This window comes from Coregonus clupeaformis, chromosome 34, assembly GCF_020615455.1.
Source record: "Coregonus clupeaformis isolate EN_2021a chromosome 34, ASM2061545v1, whole genome shotgun sequence".
Classification (NCBI taxonomy): domain Eukaryota; kingdom Metazoa; phylum Chordata; class Actinopteri; order Salmoniformes; family Salmonidae; genus Coregonus; species Coregonus clupeaformis.
This window is the reverse complement of record NC_059225.1, coordinates 19627534-19645428: the sequence shown is the minus strand read 5'-3', so window position 1 is coordinate 19645428 and position 17895 is coordinate 19627534. Positions and strand designations below refer to the sequence as shown.

General features: G+C 42.4%; 1 protein-coding gene across 1 annotated transcript in view; it reads left to right on the top strand.

Moving 5' to 3' along the window:
- Positions 1 to 17895, top strand: part of LOC121549750 (catenin delta-2-like) — a 347253-nt gene that overhangs the window by 282995 nt on the left and 46363 nt on the right. Inside the window, exons 15-18 of the mRNA XM_041861613.2 lie at positions 54 to 243; positions 14219 to 14336; positions 15795 to 15977; positions 17030 to 17203. Coding sequence (XP_041717547.2) covers positions 54 to 243; positions 14219 to 14336; positions 15795 to 15977; positions 17030 to 17203 — 665 coding nt within the window. The remainder of the gene's footprint in view (positions 1 to 53; positions 244 to 14218; positions 14337 to 15794; positions 15978 to 17029; positions 17204 to 17895) is intronic.

Here is a 17895-nt window from a genome sequence, read left to right as displayed (position 1 = left end):
GCTGTGTGTGTGTGTGTGTGTGTGTGTGTGTGTGTGTGTGTGTGTGTCCTCAGGTGTGTTGTGGAACCTGTCATCATGTGACGCCCTGAAGATGCCAATCATCCAGGATGCGTTGGCCGTTCTGACCAATAGCGTCATCATCCCCCACTCCTCCTCCTGGGACTCCTCCCACAATCTCCATGACGACCGCAAGCAACACACACACACCTCCCAGGTGCTCCGCAATGCCACCGGCTGCCTCAGGTGAGTCACACACATATAAACACACACACAGTAACAGCACCGACTGCCTCGGTGAGTGCACCTGTCCCTGTGCCTTCACACACCTCGTTTTGCGTGAGGAACATATTCCAGTTGGAGTCCCTTGTGGTTTGTTGCTGCTAAAGTGTCTTTCTGTGTGTTAGTGTTTAAACCCTCCCCCACAGCGCCACACGAATACACTGGTCTCCCCTCCATCTCCCTCTAACCTTATGAGAAACCATACAGTATGATTAAAATGGACTCATTATTTCTGTGTTTATGGTATGGATTCATTAAGCAGTGATTTTCTGCTGCCTCTGCTTCTACAGTACACTGCAGCAAAGTGTGTGTAATAGGGGAGAATGATTAATGTCATCATGTTTAATGACGTTTCGACACAGTGTGAAAACTTCACAGCGGGTGTGTGTGGTACTGGTATGATTAATGCATATGTTTCTGATCCATGAGCCTATAGAAACACAGAGGATTCTCTGGAGCTGAATATCAGCCTCACTTAACACTTTCTCTCTCTCTCTCTCCTTCTCTCTCTCTCCTTCTCTCTCTCTCTCTCTCTTTCTTGTGCTCTCGCTCTGGGAGGTATCCATAGCAACAGTTACAGGCCAAAACTTTGGGGTTGTGTGTGTGCTGTGCTGGCATGTGTGTGTGTATGTGTGAGTAACTCCAGAGGTAGTGGCTCAGCAACATACTGTGCAGATCTCTTGTACATGAAATCCCATTTTGGGTTGGTTCATACATGGTATCCTAAAATTATTTATCTACATTATTTAGATGGAAAACAAGCTCGCATAGTATCAAATACTGTCATGTAAATTCGTACATATGACCCCTGACAAATATATCCATAAGTGATATGAAATGGAGTGTGTCAGAGATGGAGTGGAGAGATAGATATTGCTGTTCCTGCTGTCTGTGCTAGCGCCTCGGGGGGAATCACTATAGCTGCCGCCGTGGCAGACGTATTACAGAGAGCTGAGCTGTACTGAGCTCTCATTCAAACACACACTGACACACACACACACAAAATGGGATTCAGGTACCTCAAAGAAGGACAAATCAGATTATGAAGCTTAGGTCTCTTCAGACAGATTAGGTCTACAATTTTTTTTCTGAGGTCTTGGCTGATTTCTTTTGATTTTTCCATGATGTCAAGCAAAGAGGCACTGAGTTTGAAGGTAGGCCTTGAAATACATCCATAGGTACACCTCCAATTGACTCAAATAATGTCAATTAGCCTATCAGAAGCTTCTAAAGCCATAGCATCATTTTCTGGAATTTTCCAAGCTGTTTAAAGGCACAGTCAACTTATTGTATGTAAACTTCTGACCCACTGGAATTGTGATACAGTGAATTATAAGTGAAATAATCTGTCTGTAAACAATTGTTGGAAAAATTACTTATGTCATGCGCAAAGTAGATGTCCTAACCGACTTGCCAAAACTATAGTTTGTTAACAAGACATTTGTGGAGTGGTTGAAAAACGAGTTTTAATGACTCCAACCTAAGTGTATGTAAATTTACGACTTCAACTGTATATTATTACTTGTGAATGATTCCCAGCTTGTGTGCAGTAAGGCAAGAAACAGTGCATGCCTTTTTTTTGCGACTTTTTCAAATCATAGTCGCACACATAATTAGGCCTAGCCAATAGGCCTACAGTGGGGGAAAAAAAAGTATTTAGTCAGCCACCAATTGTGCAAGTTCTCCCACTTAAAAAGATGAGAGAGGCCTGTAATTTTCATCATAGGTACACGTCAACTATGACAGACAAATTGAGAAATAAAATCCAGAAAATCACATTGTAGGATTTTTAATGAATTTATTTGCATATTATGGTGGAAAATAAGTATTTGGTCAATAACAAAAGTTTCTCAATACTTTGTTTTATACCCTTTGTTGGCAATGACACAGGTCAAACGTTTTCTGTAAGTCTTCACAAGGTTTTCACACACTGTTGCTGGTATTTTGGCCCATTCCTCCATGCAGATCTCCTCTAGAGCAGTGATGTTTTGGGGCTGTCGCTGGGCAACATGGACTTTCAACTCCCTCCAAAGATTTTCTATGGGGTTGAGATCTGGAGACTGGCTAGGCCACTCCAGGACCTTGAAATGCTTCTTACGAAGCCACTCCTTTGTTGCCCGGGCAGAGTGTTTGGGATCATTGTCATGCTGAAAGACCCAGCCACGTTTCATCTTCAATGCCCTTGCTGATGGAAGGAGGTTTTCACTCAAAATCTCACGATACATGGCCCCATTCATTCTTTCCTTTACACAGATCAGTCGTCCTGGTCCCTTTGCAGAAAAACAGCCCCAAAGCATGATGTTTCCACCCCCCATGCTTCACAGTAGGTATGGTGTTCTTTGGATGCAACTCAGTATTCTTTGTCCTCCAAACACGACGAGTTGAGTTTTTACCAAAAAGTTATATTTTGGTTTCATCTGACCATATGACATTCTCCCAATCCTCTTCTGGATCATCCAAATGCACTCTAGCAAACTTCAGACGGGCCTGGACATGTACTGGCTTAAGCAGGGGGACACGTCTGGCTCTGCAGGATTTGAGTCCCTGGCAGCGTAGTGTTTTACTGATGGTAGGCTTTGTTACTTTGGTCCCAGCTCTCTGCAGGTCATTCACTAGGTCCCCCCGTGTGGTTCTGCGATTTTTGCTCACCGTTCTTGTGATCATTTTGACCCCACGGGGTGAGATCTTGCGTGGAGCCCCAGATCGAGGGAGATTATCAGTGGTCTTAGGTCTCTTCAGACAGATTGAACCATGTTCCCCTGACACACTTACCCACTAACAGACACACACACACTCTCTCTCTCTCACACACACACACAGAAATGCTGGCAGAAATGCTTTTGTCACAGCAAATCTAAGAAAGAGGACGGAGGGAGGGAAAGAGAGAGAAAGAGACAGAGAGAGAGAGAGAGAGAGAGCGAGACCATGCTTTCAGGACAGGCCTGGAACATTCTACAGACATTCTAAAATCTTCAGAAAGAATAAGAAGACATTCTGATGGCTCTGAGCGGTTCATCTGCATCATCAGGTATTTGTCAGTGTTCCCACCTCTCTCTCACAGAGTGTTCCGGGCTCTTTGTGTACACAGCGTTACAGACATCTCCATTCCTATATTCCATATATATATATATATATATATATATATATATATATAGAGAGAGAGAGAGAGAGAGAGAGAGAGAGAGAGAGAGAGATTTCTCTGAACTGGTCTTGGTTGTTGGAATCTATCTATTTTGGGGTTAGAATGACATGGGGCCACTCTGTTAGGTCTGTCTCTTCAGTTCAATTCCAGACCCCTTCACCTGCTACAATATAGGTGTGTGTGTGGTGTGTCTGTGTGCCTATAGAGAAATTTGTGGGTGGTGAAACTGAATCAATCTCTGGAATCATAGCTGACGTTGAAGAGATGGAGATGGGAATGGGAATGAAGTGTTGGCGAGGCATCGTGTGTGTGTGTGTGAGAAAGAGAGAGGCCCTCTAAATGCAAATATGAGACGAGTCATGTAATGAGGGTGATGGGTCCATATGCCCTTTAATAGGCAGATGTACCCAAAAGCTACCCACCCCCCTCCTTTCCTTCTCTCTCTCCATTACTCACTCTCTCTTTCCCGTCCCTCTCTCTTCTCGCTCTTCCCCTCTATCTCTTTCCTTCTCCCTCCCTCCCTCCCTCTCCTCCCCATCTCTTTCCTCTCCCCTCCTCCCCCTCTCTCCTTCCCCCTCTTTCTGTCTCTCATAGGTGTTGATAGCTATAATTAGATCAGTGTTGCTGCTGGTGGCAGCTGGCCAGCTGTGTGAGGTAGAAATATTTTGGTGAATGATTGGTGAGTTTTTTGGCACTCTCTACTGCCAAGTTGTTGGCATTTTGCTTGGAACACACTCACAAACACACACATTAACTTGCACACGCACCCACACACTCTCAAACACAGCCAAACATACACACATAATGATATCAGTCTTATCAGGCCAAACACGGGGACTCCTGTGGAGGGGTTTCCTTCTCTTCTATGCAGGGGCTTGTTTGTTCATGACCAAAAGTCAGAGAAACTGTTACTGCTGCTTGCTGTGTTGGAATAACGTGTGTGTGTGTGTGTGTGTGTGTGTGTGTAGAATGGATCTTGGAAAGGGCTTTCAAGTCATAATTAGGGCTGTTACGGTGACCATATTACCGCCACACCGGCGGTCACAAGTCATGATGGCAGTCAAATTCCACGTGACCGTTTAGTCACGGTAATTAGGCTTCTCCAAGCTCTGATGCTGCTGATGGTCATTAGTTGCCTACCAAACTTGCTAACTGCCTGGTACTCAGTCCCTCTAATCACTCTGACATCAATGCAAATGTCATTGAAAATCTAATCAAACACTTTTCTATAGGCTATGCAATTGCATAAGAAAACAGAGTTTTGATGGTCTCTATTAAAAAGAGGAGGATCCCATCAGCTTTCTATAGGCTAGGCCTACTATACTATATTTATTTCTCAACTTTCCTAATATTAAGCACATTGCTTCTATTTACAACAGGAGTATAGCCTACCTGGCTGGCATGAAAATGAACCATGGGGAAAGCGTCCTCCATTCGCTATTTAAGTGCATAGATGAGACAGGTGCATGATAGTGGTCCATTCTAAATCAAAATAAATTTCACACATATATTATTTAGTATATGTAAAGACAAGATTACATCAAGAATAGTCTGATGGGTGACAATATTAGCCTATCACTTGTGAATGGTACAGTTGAAGTCGGAAGTTTACATACACCTTAGCCAAATACATTTAAACTCAGGTTTTCACAATTCCTGACATTTAATCCTAGTAGAAATTCCCTGTCTTAGGTCAGTTAGGATCACCACTTTATTTTAAGAATGTGAAATGTCAGAATAATAGTAGAGAGAATGATTTATTTCAGCTTTTATTTCTTTCATCACATTCCCAGTGGGTCAGAAGTTTACATACACTCAATTAGTATTTGGTAGAATTAACTTTAAATTGTTTAACTTGGGTCAAACATTTCGGGTAGCCTTCCACAAGCTTCCCACAATAAGTTGGGTGAATTTTGGCCCATTCCTCCTGACAGAGCTGGTGTAACTGAGTCAGGTTTGTAGGCCTCCTTGCTCGCACATGCTTTTTCAGTTCTGCCCACAAATGTTCTATAGGATTGAGGTCAGGGCTTTGTGATGGCCACCCCAATACCTTACTTTTTTGTCCTTAAGCCATTTTGCCACAACTTTGGAAGTATGCTTGGGGTCATTGTCCATTTGGAAGACCCATTTGCAACCAAGCTTTAACTTCCTGACTGATGTCTTGAGATGTTGCTTCAATATATCCACATAATTTTCCTTCCTCATGATGCCATCTACCAGTCCCTCCTGCAGCAAAGCACCCCCACAGCATGATGCTGCCACCCCCGTGCTTCACGGTTGGGATGGTGTTCTTCGGCTTGCATGCAACCCCCATTTTCCTCCAAATATAACAATAGTCTTTATGGCCAAACAGTTCTATTTTTGTTTCATCAGACCAGAGGACATTTCTCCAAAAAGTACGATCTTTGTCCCCATGTGCAGTTGCAAACCGTAGTCTGTCTTTTTTATGCCGGTTTTGAAGCAGTGGCTTCTTCCTTGCTGAGCGGCCTTTCAGGTTATGTCGATATAGGACTCGTTTTACTGTGGATATAGATACTTTTGTACCTGTTTCCTCCAGCATCTTCACAAGGTCATTTGCTGTTGTTCTGGGATTGATTTTCACTTTTCGCACCAAAGTACGTTAATCTCTAGGAGACAGAACGCGTCTATTTCATGAGCGGTATGACGGCTGCGTGGTCCCATGGTGTTTATACTTACGTTTATTCAGGCGTTTGGAAATTGCTCCCAAGGATCAACCAGACTTGTGGAGGTCTACAAGTTTTTTTCTGAGGTCTTGGCTGATTTCTTTTGATTTTTCCATGATGTCAAGCAAAGAGGCACTGAGTTTGAAGGTAGGCCTTGAAATACATCCATAGGTACACCTCCAATTGACTCAAATAATGTCAATTAGCCTATCAGAAGCTTCTAAAGCCATAGCATCATTTTCTGGAATTTTCCAAGCTGTTTAAAGGCACAGTCAACTTATTGTATGTAAACTTCTGACCCACTGGAATTGTGATACAGTGAATTATAAGTGAAATAATCTGTCTGTAAACAATTGTTGGAAAAATTACTTATGTCATGCGCAAAGTAGATGTCCTAACCGACTTGCCAAAACTATAGTTTGTTAACAAGACATTTGTGGAGTGGTTGAAAAACGAGTTTTAATGACTCCAACCTAAGTGTATGTAAATTTACGACTTCAACTGTATATTATTACTTGTGAATGATTCCCAGCTTGTGTGCAGTAAGGCAAGAAACAGTGCATGCCTTTTTTTTGCGACTTTTTCAAATCATAGTCGCACACATAATTAGGCCTAGCCAATAGGCCTACAGTGGGGAAAAAAAGTATTTAGTCAGCCACCAATTGTGCAAGTTCTCCCACTTAAAAAGATGAGAGAGGCCTGTAATTTTCATCATAGGTACACGTCAACTATGACAGACAAATTGAGAAATAAAATCCAGAAAATCACATTGTAGGATTTTTAATGAATTTATTTGCATATTATGGTGGAAAATAAGTATTTGGTCAATAACAAAAGTTTCTCAATACTTTGTTTTATACCCTTTGTTGGCAATGACACAGGTCAAACGTTTTCTGTAAGTCTTCACAAGGTTTTCACACACTGTTGCTGGTATTTTGGCCCATTCCTCCATGCAGATCTCCTCTAGAGCAGTGATGTTTTGGGGCTGTCGCTAGGGCAACATGGACTTTCAACTCCCTCCAAAGATTTTCTATGGGGTTGAGATCTGGAGACTGGCTAGGCCACTCCAGGACCTTGAAATGCTTCTTACGAAGCCACTCCTTTGTTGCCCGGGCAGAGTGTTTGGGATCATTGTCATGCTGAAAGACCCAGCCACGTTTCATCTTCAATGCCCTTGCTGATGGAAGGAGGTTTTCACTCAAAATCTCACGATACATGGCCCCATTCATTCTTTCCTTTACACAGATCAGTCGTCCTGGTCCCTTTGCAGAAAAACAGCCCCAAAGCATGATGTTTCCACCCCCATGCTTCACAGTAGGTATGGTGTTCTTTGGATGCAACTCAGTATTCTTTGTCCTCCAAACACGACGAGTTGAGTTTTTACCAAAAAGTTATATTTTGGTTTCATCTGACCATATGACATTCTCCCAATCCTCTTCTGGATCATCCAAATGCACTCTAGCAAACTTCAGACGGGCCTGGACATGTACTGGCTTAAGCAGGGGGACACGTCTGGCTCTGCAGGATTTGAGTCCCTGGCAGCGTAGTGTTTTACTGATGGTAGGCTTTGTTACTTTGGTCCCAGCTCTCTGCAGGTCATTCACTAGGTCCCCCCGTGTGGTTCTGCGATTTTTGCTCACCGTTCTTGTGATCATTTTGACCCCACGGGGTGAGATCTTGCGTGGAGCCCCAGATCGAGGGAGATTATCAGTGGTCTTGTATGTCTTCCATTTCCTAATAATTGCTCCCACAGTTGATTTCTTCAAACCAAGCTGCTTACCTATTGCAGATTCAGTCTTCCCAGCCTGGTGCAGGTCTACAATTTTGTTTCTGGTGTCCTTTGACAGCTCTTTGGTCTTGGCCATAGTGGAGTTTGGAGTGTGACTGTTTGAGGTTGTGGACAGGTGTCTTTTATACTGATAACAAGTTCAAACAGGTGCCATTAATACAGGTAACAAGTGGAGGACAGAGGAGCCTCTTAAAGAAGAAGTTACAGGTCTGTGAGAGCCAGAAATCTTGCTTGTTTGTAGGTGACCAAATACTTATTTTCCACCATAATTTGCAAATAAATTCATTAAAAATCCTACAATGTGATTTTCTGGATTTTCTTTTCTCAATTTGTCTGTCATAGTTGACGTGTACCTATGATGAAAATTACAGGCCTCTCTCATCTTTTTAAGTGGGAGAACTTGCACAATTGGTGGCTGACTAAATACTTTTTTCCCCCACTGTATATGTTTAGATAAGGTTTGTATCACAACTAAAGTGGCCAAATAACTTCTTAAAATTAAGTACGTTAATCCGCTTTACAAGGGGTGTAGAGCCTAATTGGCATACATACGCAGCGCGTGAATTTCAAGTTTGGGGAAGAAAATGTTCACCATAAAAATGCAACTTTATAATAAAATTATTACATGCATAATCGCATTTGCGGTAACTTTTGAGAATAGTGTTTTCCCGATAATTGATTGCATTTTGGAACATTCGTGCTTGTAGCCTACTGCCGTGTGCGCATTGCTGCGCTTATAATGTGAAAAAATAACCGAATAGTTTATCAACATTTTAAGCTAAACGTTCTGATCTGTTGCGACAGCCTCATTGCTTTTAAAAGGTTTTGATGCTAGTGGTTGTATTAATTTGGGATCTATCGCATCACAAAACTGTCCCAGACTATGCTTGGAATATTTATTTATCGCACAGAATAGAATAGGTCAACATTTATACTATGGGGGATAGTGGATTGACATAGGCTAGTGCTTTTGCTGTTTGTTAGGCCTACTCATCTTGTTGGCTGACGAAAAGTAAATGTAAAGAGTTCTTCTAACATCTTCAATATGCGCCTCGGAATCCGATAAGGACGCGATGTGTCTGACTTCACTTGTAGCCTGTGAGAAGGACACAATCACGTGATGGGCATTGGCTAATAAGAACTGAGATATCTGAGAGAGCCATGTGAGTGAGAGGTGCCTCGGAGAACGCAGCTGGGAGAAGGGAATTATTATTATTATATTCAGCCCAAGGGCACAATGGCCACTGGCCGCAAAATACATGGATTTTTTTGTCAAATTGTGAATGAGAGACTGATGAAGTGTGTGTAGCCTGTGGAAAAAATGAAGCAGAGCTCATGTCTTTCATGCAACTTTTTTCAAATCATCATTAGAGTCGCATCATGCAGCCTTAGGATCGGAACATATAGCCCAACGTTTTTATCACAACTGAAGTTTAATAAATAACTCTAAATTAAGCATATAGGAGGACTTGTTTCTTTGTTAACCGCTCAACACAGAATTGCCGCATGTGCGCACTCCCTCAAATCGTTTGGAGAAAATATCCTTTCTATGTTATTAATCTATGTTCAATTGTATTCTTCGTACTATTAAATAATATAAATTAATGCCACTGAATTCTAAGCAAATCTGGTCTGCTAAATGAACTAGTGTAGCTCACAGCCATATGGCATAGCCAAATCAGGGCCTGACATAAGGAGTATGCTATTCTCATAAGGACACTCAGAGTATGCTATTCTGTTCTTCTGAAATATACAACATTTTCTTCATATCATGTTTCTTTAGACCTGTCTAAAATAAGTAATGGATTTATTGTGATGGTGTAGGCCCCTCAAACTCTACTCTGGGCCTCAAAGCCGGTTCCACTGCATGTTTTCATTGTTCCCCTCTAATCAGGGATTTAGACCTGGGACACCAGGTGTGTGCAATTAATTATCAGGTAGAACAGAAAACCAGCAGGCTCCGGACCTCATAGGGTAAGAGTTGAGTACCCCTGGTGTAGGCTATATTAAATTGATGTATTATACTTTTTTTAATGTTCCAAAGGTCTGCACCAGTGGCTTGTAGGCTATGCTTGAAAGCCAGGAGATATTAAATGTGTTAATTAACGGTCTATTAACGGTCAATAGCACAGTTGGTAGAGCATGGCGCTTGCAACGCCAGGGTTGTGGGTTCGTTTCCCACGGGGGGCCAGTATGAAAATGTATGCACTCACTAACTGTAAGTCGCTCTGGATAAGAGCGTCTGCTAAATGACTAAAATGTAAAATGTAAATTACCGTGAGACCGGCAGTTATTTGCTTGACAATCACCGGCTGACCAAATTTCATGACCGCCCTAGCCCTAATCCTGTTGAAACATCTGGTGGCTGCTCCCTGCAACCGGTGTCACACACACACACACACACACACACACGCAGCTGTTACATCCTTAGTCCCTCTTAGGTTATTCATATCTTGGACAACAGAAGATATCCATCTGGTGCAAATATTTTTTTTACACTTGACCAAAAATCTAGTAGCTTTATTGAAAATCTATAGATTTCAAATGTACTTGGAAGCCAATAAGATATACAACTCTTGAATGGTTGCTATACCAAATAATACATAATGCATTGTACCATGGCTTCACTTTGAAACTATTTACAGGAAAGTAGATAGTTATTCAACTGCTAAGAATAACACCTATAAAAGTATTTAATGTGTGGGTTAATGAATCCTGTTCTAAAGGTGTTCAGTAAATAATTAGCTAACAAAGTATGCTAATTGATTAGATGGGATTTATAGAGAGTAACACATAATAAATTAGCGGCGTTAGCGCTAAAGGCTAACAGGCTCATTTACTGCTGGAAATAACCTGTTACCTGCCTGGAGATTTACACACTCTGAGGATTGGAACGATCATATAGTAGAGTGTTTGAGGGTGTGGAAGTGGTGTGTGTGCGTGTGTGTGTTTAATCTCAGCATGGCTGTGTTCTCCTGCAGTAGATTTATGATGATCTGTCTCAGAGGTTTAAGGGGAGAGGTCAGACTATTTCCACTTCTGTCTCTCTGCCTGACTCCATCACACAGACACACACACACACACACACACACACACACACACACGCACACGCACACGCACGCACACACACACACACACACACACACACAGTAATCAGGTGGGGCTTATTCCCATTTTCTTTCTTTCTTTCTTTATGTCGGTTGTCATCATCATTTCACCTCGTCTCAGAAACCAAACAGTCTGTCTCCAGCATATTACACAGTCCACACCACCATTCTACAACATTGTTCCTCAACCTTTCATTACACCAGGAATCAGCAAGCTGGGGCCCCATGTGGGATCTCTCACGTTATAATTAGGACTTGAGATGTGACTAAATCAGTTTAAACTCTGAACTCTAAACTATGACAGCTCTGCAGCCATGTAAATTAAGATTTAGACCAGTGATTTTCAACAATTTTCAGCAGGGACCCCATTTCTTCCACCAGAATTTCTGTAGACACTTTTTTTCACAAGAATTTATTGCAATCCCACCCCAAATCTAATGACACAACCTTAAAATCGGTACATTTCGATTTTTACATCAACAAATAACCTTCAAATTCATTGCATTTTCATCTCTTATCTAAATTAAAAGAAACCAATAAATAGATGTACCCAAATAAAATCATATTTTTCTAATTATCTTTCTCAAAACAATTTGTATATTTTCCCATACAATAATCTGTAGTCTTAGATTTTTGTTCCAAAAAAATAAATAAAAACAAGTCATTTGTTATAAAAATATTAATACATTGGCGACCCCGCTGCAGTTCCCCCATTGCGACCCAGACTTTGAATACCACTGATTTAGACGATGGTCTACGTGTGGGTATTTTTTTCTTACTTTCTTACTCTCTCCTGGTGGAACTCACACATTCTAGTCTCTATTGACAACCAATCCACATCAGAAGGATATATGTGGGAGAGAGGTGAGGATAGGGCTGTGACCTCTCTGCTTCATTAAAACTGTACTCAGGGAATGAAGATGTCCTCCCACTCACACATCAAGCTGGCTATGAATGGAACCATACTGTTTATAACCCATCTCTACTCATAAGCAAGACTCCAATGATGGAGTATTTTTAGATATTCAAATGTGAGTGTTTGAATATCAATAAGGTTTGAGGTTGATCAGTTGATCAGGTTGATGAATCAGCCTACTTAAACTTGATCAAAACATCCTGTCAGCCTGATTTGTGATTGATCCCCATAATTTACTTGAGGTGAATTCATACTGTATTCCCATTTCATATCTGTCAGAACTAATGTCTCTGTTAGCAGCGAGAGCACAGTCTAAGGATCCGTCGTGTATAGTATAATATGTATGTTTGGTATTCAGAAAGCATAGGAGATGACTTGACCTTCAGTGTGAACACAAAGCCCAGAGCTGGAGCGTCTAATTGACTGTCTGTCTGCTCATTACTGAAACACGTGATTGGCTTCAGTTCACTCTGATGGGATGGACTCACATAATTTCCCTGATCTGACTGACAAATGTCTCTATATTTATTCATACAGGATCATCTTCCCTGTCCTGTCCTCACCCTACTCCTGTCCTCTCCTCTCCTCTCACCTCAAACCTCACCCACAACTCACCCTGTCGCCTTGTCTCCTTGTTATGAAGTAGCATGTGAAAATGGCAAGTTTACAAATGAAAGAAAATAGCTTGGTGCATACTGTAACACACACACACACACACACATAAAATCACACAAATGAGCTTTCGCAAATGCATAACGTTCATAAATAAAGGTTTTGGACATCGAAACAGTGGCTGCCAGCTATGTTGAATATTTATTAAGTCAATATACCCAAAACCATAAAGAAAATTAACAGCATGATGTCAAACATGAATACCCCAAATCATCAATACAGCTTCAGTGACATGTAGCTAATGCCTTCCACATTAGAGAGAGAGGGGAAGGGAGAGAGAGAGAGAATATGAGAAAGAGAGATAGAGCGAAAGAGCGAGCTAGACTTGGCGGGATATGTGTTCGGCAAATATATCATTTTCTTCCCCTGTCATCTGGCAATTGTATTGAATGAACTGTTACAATTGATTTAGCTGGCTCTGAACGCACTGGAAAGAAATGACAGAGCCAGGTAGTATATGAGTCTGTATTGTGTATTATCATCCATGGCTGACTGGGAGATTGCATGGTGCGTGGATCAAATAGGTTTAGTACCATTGGTACCCGGCTGAGTGATACTGACACCAGAGGAGGCTGGTGGGAGGAGCTATAGAAGGACGGGCTCATTGTAATGGCTGGAATGGAATCAATGTCCAGCACGTTGTTTCCATGTGTTTGATGTGTTTGTTACCGTTCCATTGATTCCATTCCAGCCATTACAATGAGCCCGTCCTCCTATAGCTCCTCCCACCAGCCTCCTGTAATTGACACACTCATACACACATACATGCAGGTACGCACAGCCAGGTCACCCGTGATACAAGTCAGTATTCGACGTCCATCCATCTTTGAGGACTTTGGGAGATGACGTGGAAACCGGCCACTAGGGGCAACAGTGAGCGATGTTACCTTGAAGTAGGTTTCGGTTTTGCTAGGGCATTGTGGGATGGCGGATGGGAGTAAGCATCTGAATCCAAAGGTTGCAATTTCAAATCCAGTGATAGAAAGTTGTTTTTGAGATTTTAGTTTTAAGCCTATACCAAACCTTAACCCTTATCTTAACCATTCAGAGTTAATGCTTAAGCTTAAGATTTAGGAGTTAGTGCCTAAACTTAACCCTAACCTTAAAAATGTGGAGTTAATACGTAAACCTAACCTTAAACACTTCGGAATTTGACGTTTGCAACAACTTCAAAATGTTACTTTTGGGAAGCATGGATGAACGTCTAATTCCGACGTGAGACTGTGAGAGCTATTTGAGTAAGCCTATCATTACTTCACTGAATTACAGAATTATACTAAAATACATACTTGAACGTTTGAGAGTTGGCTCAATTTCACGCCCTGGACCAGAGCTAGCTAACAAGCGTGTATGTGTAGAGCGGCACCAGAATTAAAAACACATCTTACCGTTTTGTAGTTAATAATAATGTGACTGTGAGAGCTAGTTGGGTACGCATGCAGATATGTGGATGCACACAGAGCAGACATGCTCACAAACACACAAACATATCCATTTTGTGTCCTTCATTCTGGTTCAATCCTGCATTCCCCTTTTGGGTGGATATCATTCCCGAATCCCAATGTTATAGTTTTAGAGCCCCATACCCTGTGGTGAATCACACTCGCCCCATCCCTCTGTGTGTTTCAGGAACGTGAGTTCTGCTGGAGAGGAGGCCAGGAGGAGGATGAGAGAGTGTGACGGACTGACAGATGCCCTCCTCTACATCATACAGACCGCTCTGGGCAGCAACGACATCGACAGCAAGGTGTGTGTGTGGGTCTGCATGTGTGTGTCCATCAGTTCAATACAGTAGTAGAGAAACGTTGTGGATGGCTACCTTCTCAAGGTTGCTGCAGCTCAGTCTCTCTAAATGAGGAGTTTATTTCCAAACGCTATATCCACCAATTTTTCACATTTGTGATTTGTCATCAGAAATGATTGCTTATGGGTAAAATATTATTGTTCTCAGATTTTTTATTCATTTTTGATGTGTATGAAAATGTGCTTTGGGGTAAAATGCTATATATCCATTGTTTAGCTGGAATGGAATGTTTGTATCCTGTATATTTGACTGTAATATGTGATTGTCTCCCCTAGCTATCTTAAGAGGAATGCACTAACTGTAATTCGCTCTGGATAAGAGCATCTGCTAAATGACAAAAATGTCAAATGTAAATGTTTTTCATACAGATCTCATATTATTGAATTGAATTATTTAGATTTTGTTTTTGCAAAATTGATGTCACAAATGTATAATTTTTACAGTTCCTTATTAGAAATGTAGTTATTTATGGCCTCCCGAGTGGCACAGTGGTCTAAGGCACTGCGCTGCAGTGCTTGAGGCTTTGCTACAGACCTGGGTTTGATCCCAGGCTGTGTCAAAGCAGGCCGTGACTGGGAGACCCATGAGGTGGTGCACAATTGGCCCAGCGTCACTCTTTTCAATAAGGGAAATGAAACCTACCTTCATTCCCTGTTGTTGTTTATGTTTGGAGTTATTTACCGCAGCTGTTTTCAGAGGTAAACAACTCCTCTAACAGTTCTAACAGTTCTGACCCAAGATCTGTTCTTATTGGAGCCATTTGGAGCGACTCAGTGTTTGTATTAAGTCTGTAATTCCAGTGAAGCCATATAGTCAGTCTGAGTATTCTGTTCAATTAGCGTCATTATAGTTGTTTGTGTAAAGGATCGGTCTGAGAGACTTCTAAAAAACAGGAGTCGTACGAAATGATTGATGATTTTTCTTTGTTATTTCCACGTAGTCTGCTTTCCATATTCCTTCCATACGCTCCTTATGTGTGATACTTTACAGAGGTACTCACACACACGCTAACACGCACGCACGGACATACACACTCCTCTGCTGTTGCTGATTCGTCTTCTCCTAACACCATGTTAAATGGAGTGTGATACGATGTTTCGGGCTCAGTCATTTTTCCTCATTTGAGAGAATTTCTTTCAATTGAAAGTTAGAACACATTACGGTTGACGGATGGAATTAGGCACTCTTCCTTTTAAGTGCTGCTTCACACACACACACACACACACACACACACACACACACACACACACACACACACACACACACACACACACACACACATACATTTTCTCAGGGTACTTGCTCTTTTGTAGGTTAAATTGTCATATTCCTCAATCTCGTTCTCTCTCCCTCCTCTCCCCTCTCTCTCCTCCCCTCCCCTCTCCCCTCCCCCTCCTGTAGACCATAGAGAATTGTGTGTGTATCCTGCGTAACCTGTCCTACCGACTGGCAGCGGAGACGTCTCAGGGCCAGCAGCTGGGTTCAGAGGAGCTGGACGGTCTGCTGTGTGACGCCAACGGACGTGACGGAGAGACCTCAGGCTGCTGGGGCAAGAAGAAGAAGAAGAAGAAGGGTCAGGACCAGGTAGGGACACACACACACACACACAGAGGATCTGAATACATAAACATCTAAATACATATTTCTGAAGTGGCAAGTGGAAGCATAACCAACCCTGTTAAACATACACACACAGTACAGACAAACACATATGGTAAAAGCTCCCGCCAAGCCATATCATTTGTTCACTGAGGGGATTTTCTGAAGGGACAGACTAATAAATTATGATCCAAATTATGAATCAAAGCAAAAGCTTCAAACAGAGAACATTAAAAGACAACAAATTATTTTATTATGTATTAACTGTCAGATGAGTGAGCATCTTTGTCTCTCTTTTTCTTTTGGCTCAAACTTTCAATCACTTGTTCATTCCCTCTGTCACACTCCAGGCATCAGTCACTACTACTGCTGCTTTACTATTCGCTCAGATCCCTCCCCACGGACCAATCATATGCTCTGTTCCTCACAAGCCATGAAGGCTTTGTTCAATCAGTTCAGCTCTCATTCACTCTGGTTACAAACAGTTAAAAACACAAAATGTCTCCAAAACGTTTTCACCACATTCAGAACTGTTAGAGCACATTTCCTGTGCTGGTCAAGTTATATTTCTCCTGAAAGTTAACGTTTTGAAGATCTTTGAACATAAAACCTTTGGGAGATTGGGAATGTACAGTATAGACTAGGCAGCAAGCCTGTAGTGCCTCCAATCATGAAGATGCAGTGAAACATGGCAGAATTCACCTGAAAACATAAATGGCACATCTTTGATTGATTGATCAAAGAGAAAAGGATTCTATCTTGGCATATACGCTCAGAGCTGTTGCTAGTTGGGTGTACTGCCTTGTCTTATTCTACAGAGAAGTGGGAATATGAGGGGCATACACAGCTACATTGCTAATGAAAGCGCAGAGATAGATGTGGAGAAAGAACACTTTAGAATACTTTTTCTTTCTCTCTCCCTATTTTTATCATCCTTTTTCCTGACCCCCACAACCCCCACAACCCCCACAACCCCCTCACTCCCATCCCTTCTCTCTGTCTATCTATCTTGCCCCTCTCTCTCCCACATCCTATAGTGGGATGGTGTAGGCCCTCTCCAGGACTCAACTGACACTCCTAAAGGAGTCCAGATGTTATGGCACCCGTCCATAGTGAAGCCCTACCTCACCCTGCTTTCAGAGTGCTCCAACCCTGATACACTGGAGGGAGCAGCAGGCGCACTGCAGAACCTGGCTGCAGGCAGCTGGAAGGTAGGAGTGGTCGTACTGTACTGTCTAACTCAACCCCTACTGTCACCTCCCTCTCCAGTGGTCCATCAGTCTAACTCTTCCCCTCCCTCTACAGTGGTCCATCAGTCTAACTCTTCCCCTCCCTCTACAGTGGTCCATCAGTCTAACTCTTCCCCTCCCTCTACAGTGGTCTGTCAGTCTAACTCTTCCCCCTGTCTCTCCAGTGGTCCATCAGTCTAACTCTTCCCCTCCCTCTACAGTGGTCTGTCAGTCTAACTCTTCCCCTCCCTCTACAGTGGTCCATCAGTCTAACTCTTCCCCTCCCTCTACAGTGGTCCATCAGTCTAACTCTTCCCCTCCCTCTACAGTGGTCCATCAGTATAACTCTTCCCCTCCCTCTACAGTGGTACTTCAGTCTAACTCTTCCCCTCCCTCTACAGTGGTCTGTCAGTATAACTCTTCCCCTCCCTCTACAGTGGTCCATCAGTCTAACTCTTCCCCCTGTCTCTCCAGTGGTCCATCAGTCTAACTCTTCCCCTCCCTCTACAGTGGTCTGTCAGTCTAACTCTTCCCCTCCCTCTACAGTGGTCCATCAGTCTAACTCTTCCCCTCCCTCTACAGTGGTCCATCAGTATAACTATTCCCCTCCCTCTACAGTGGTACTTCAGTCTAACTCTTCCCCTCCCTCTACAGTGGTCCATCAGTCTAACTCT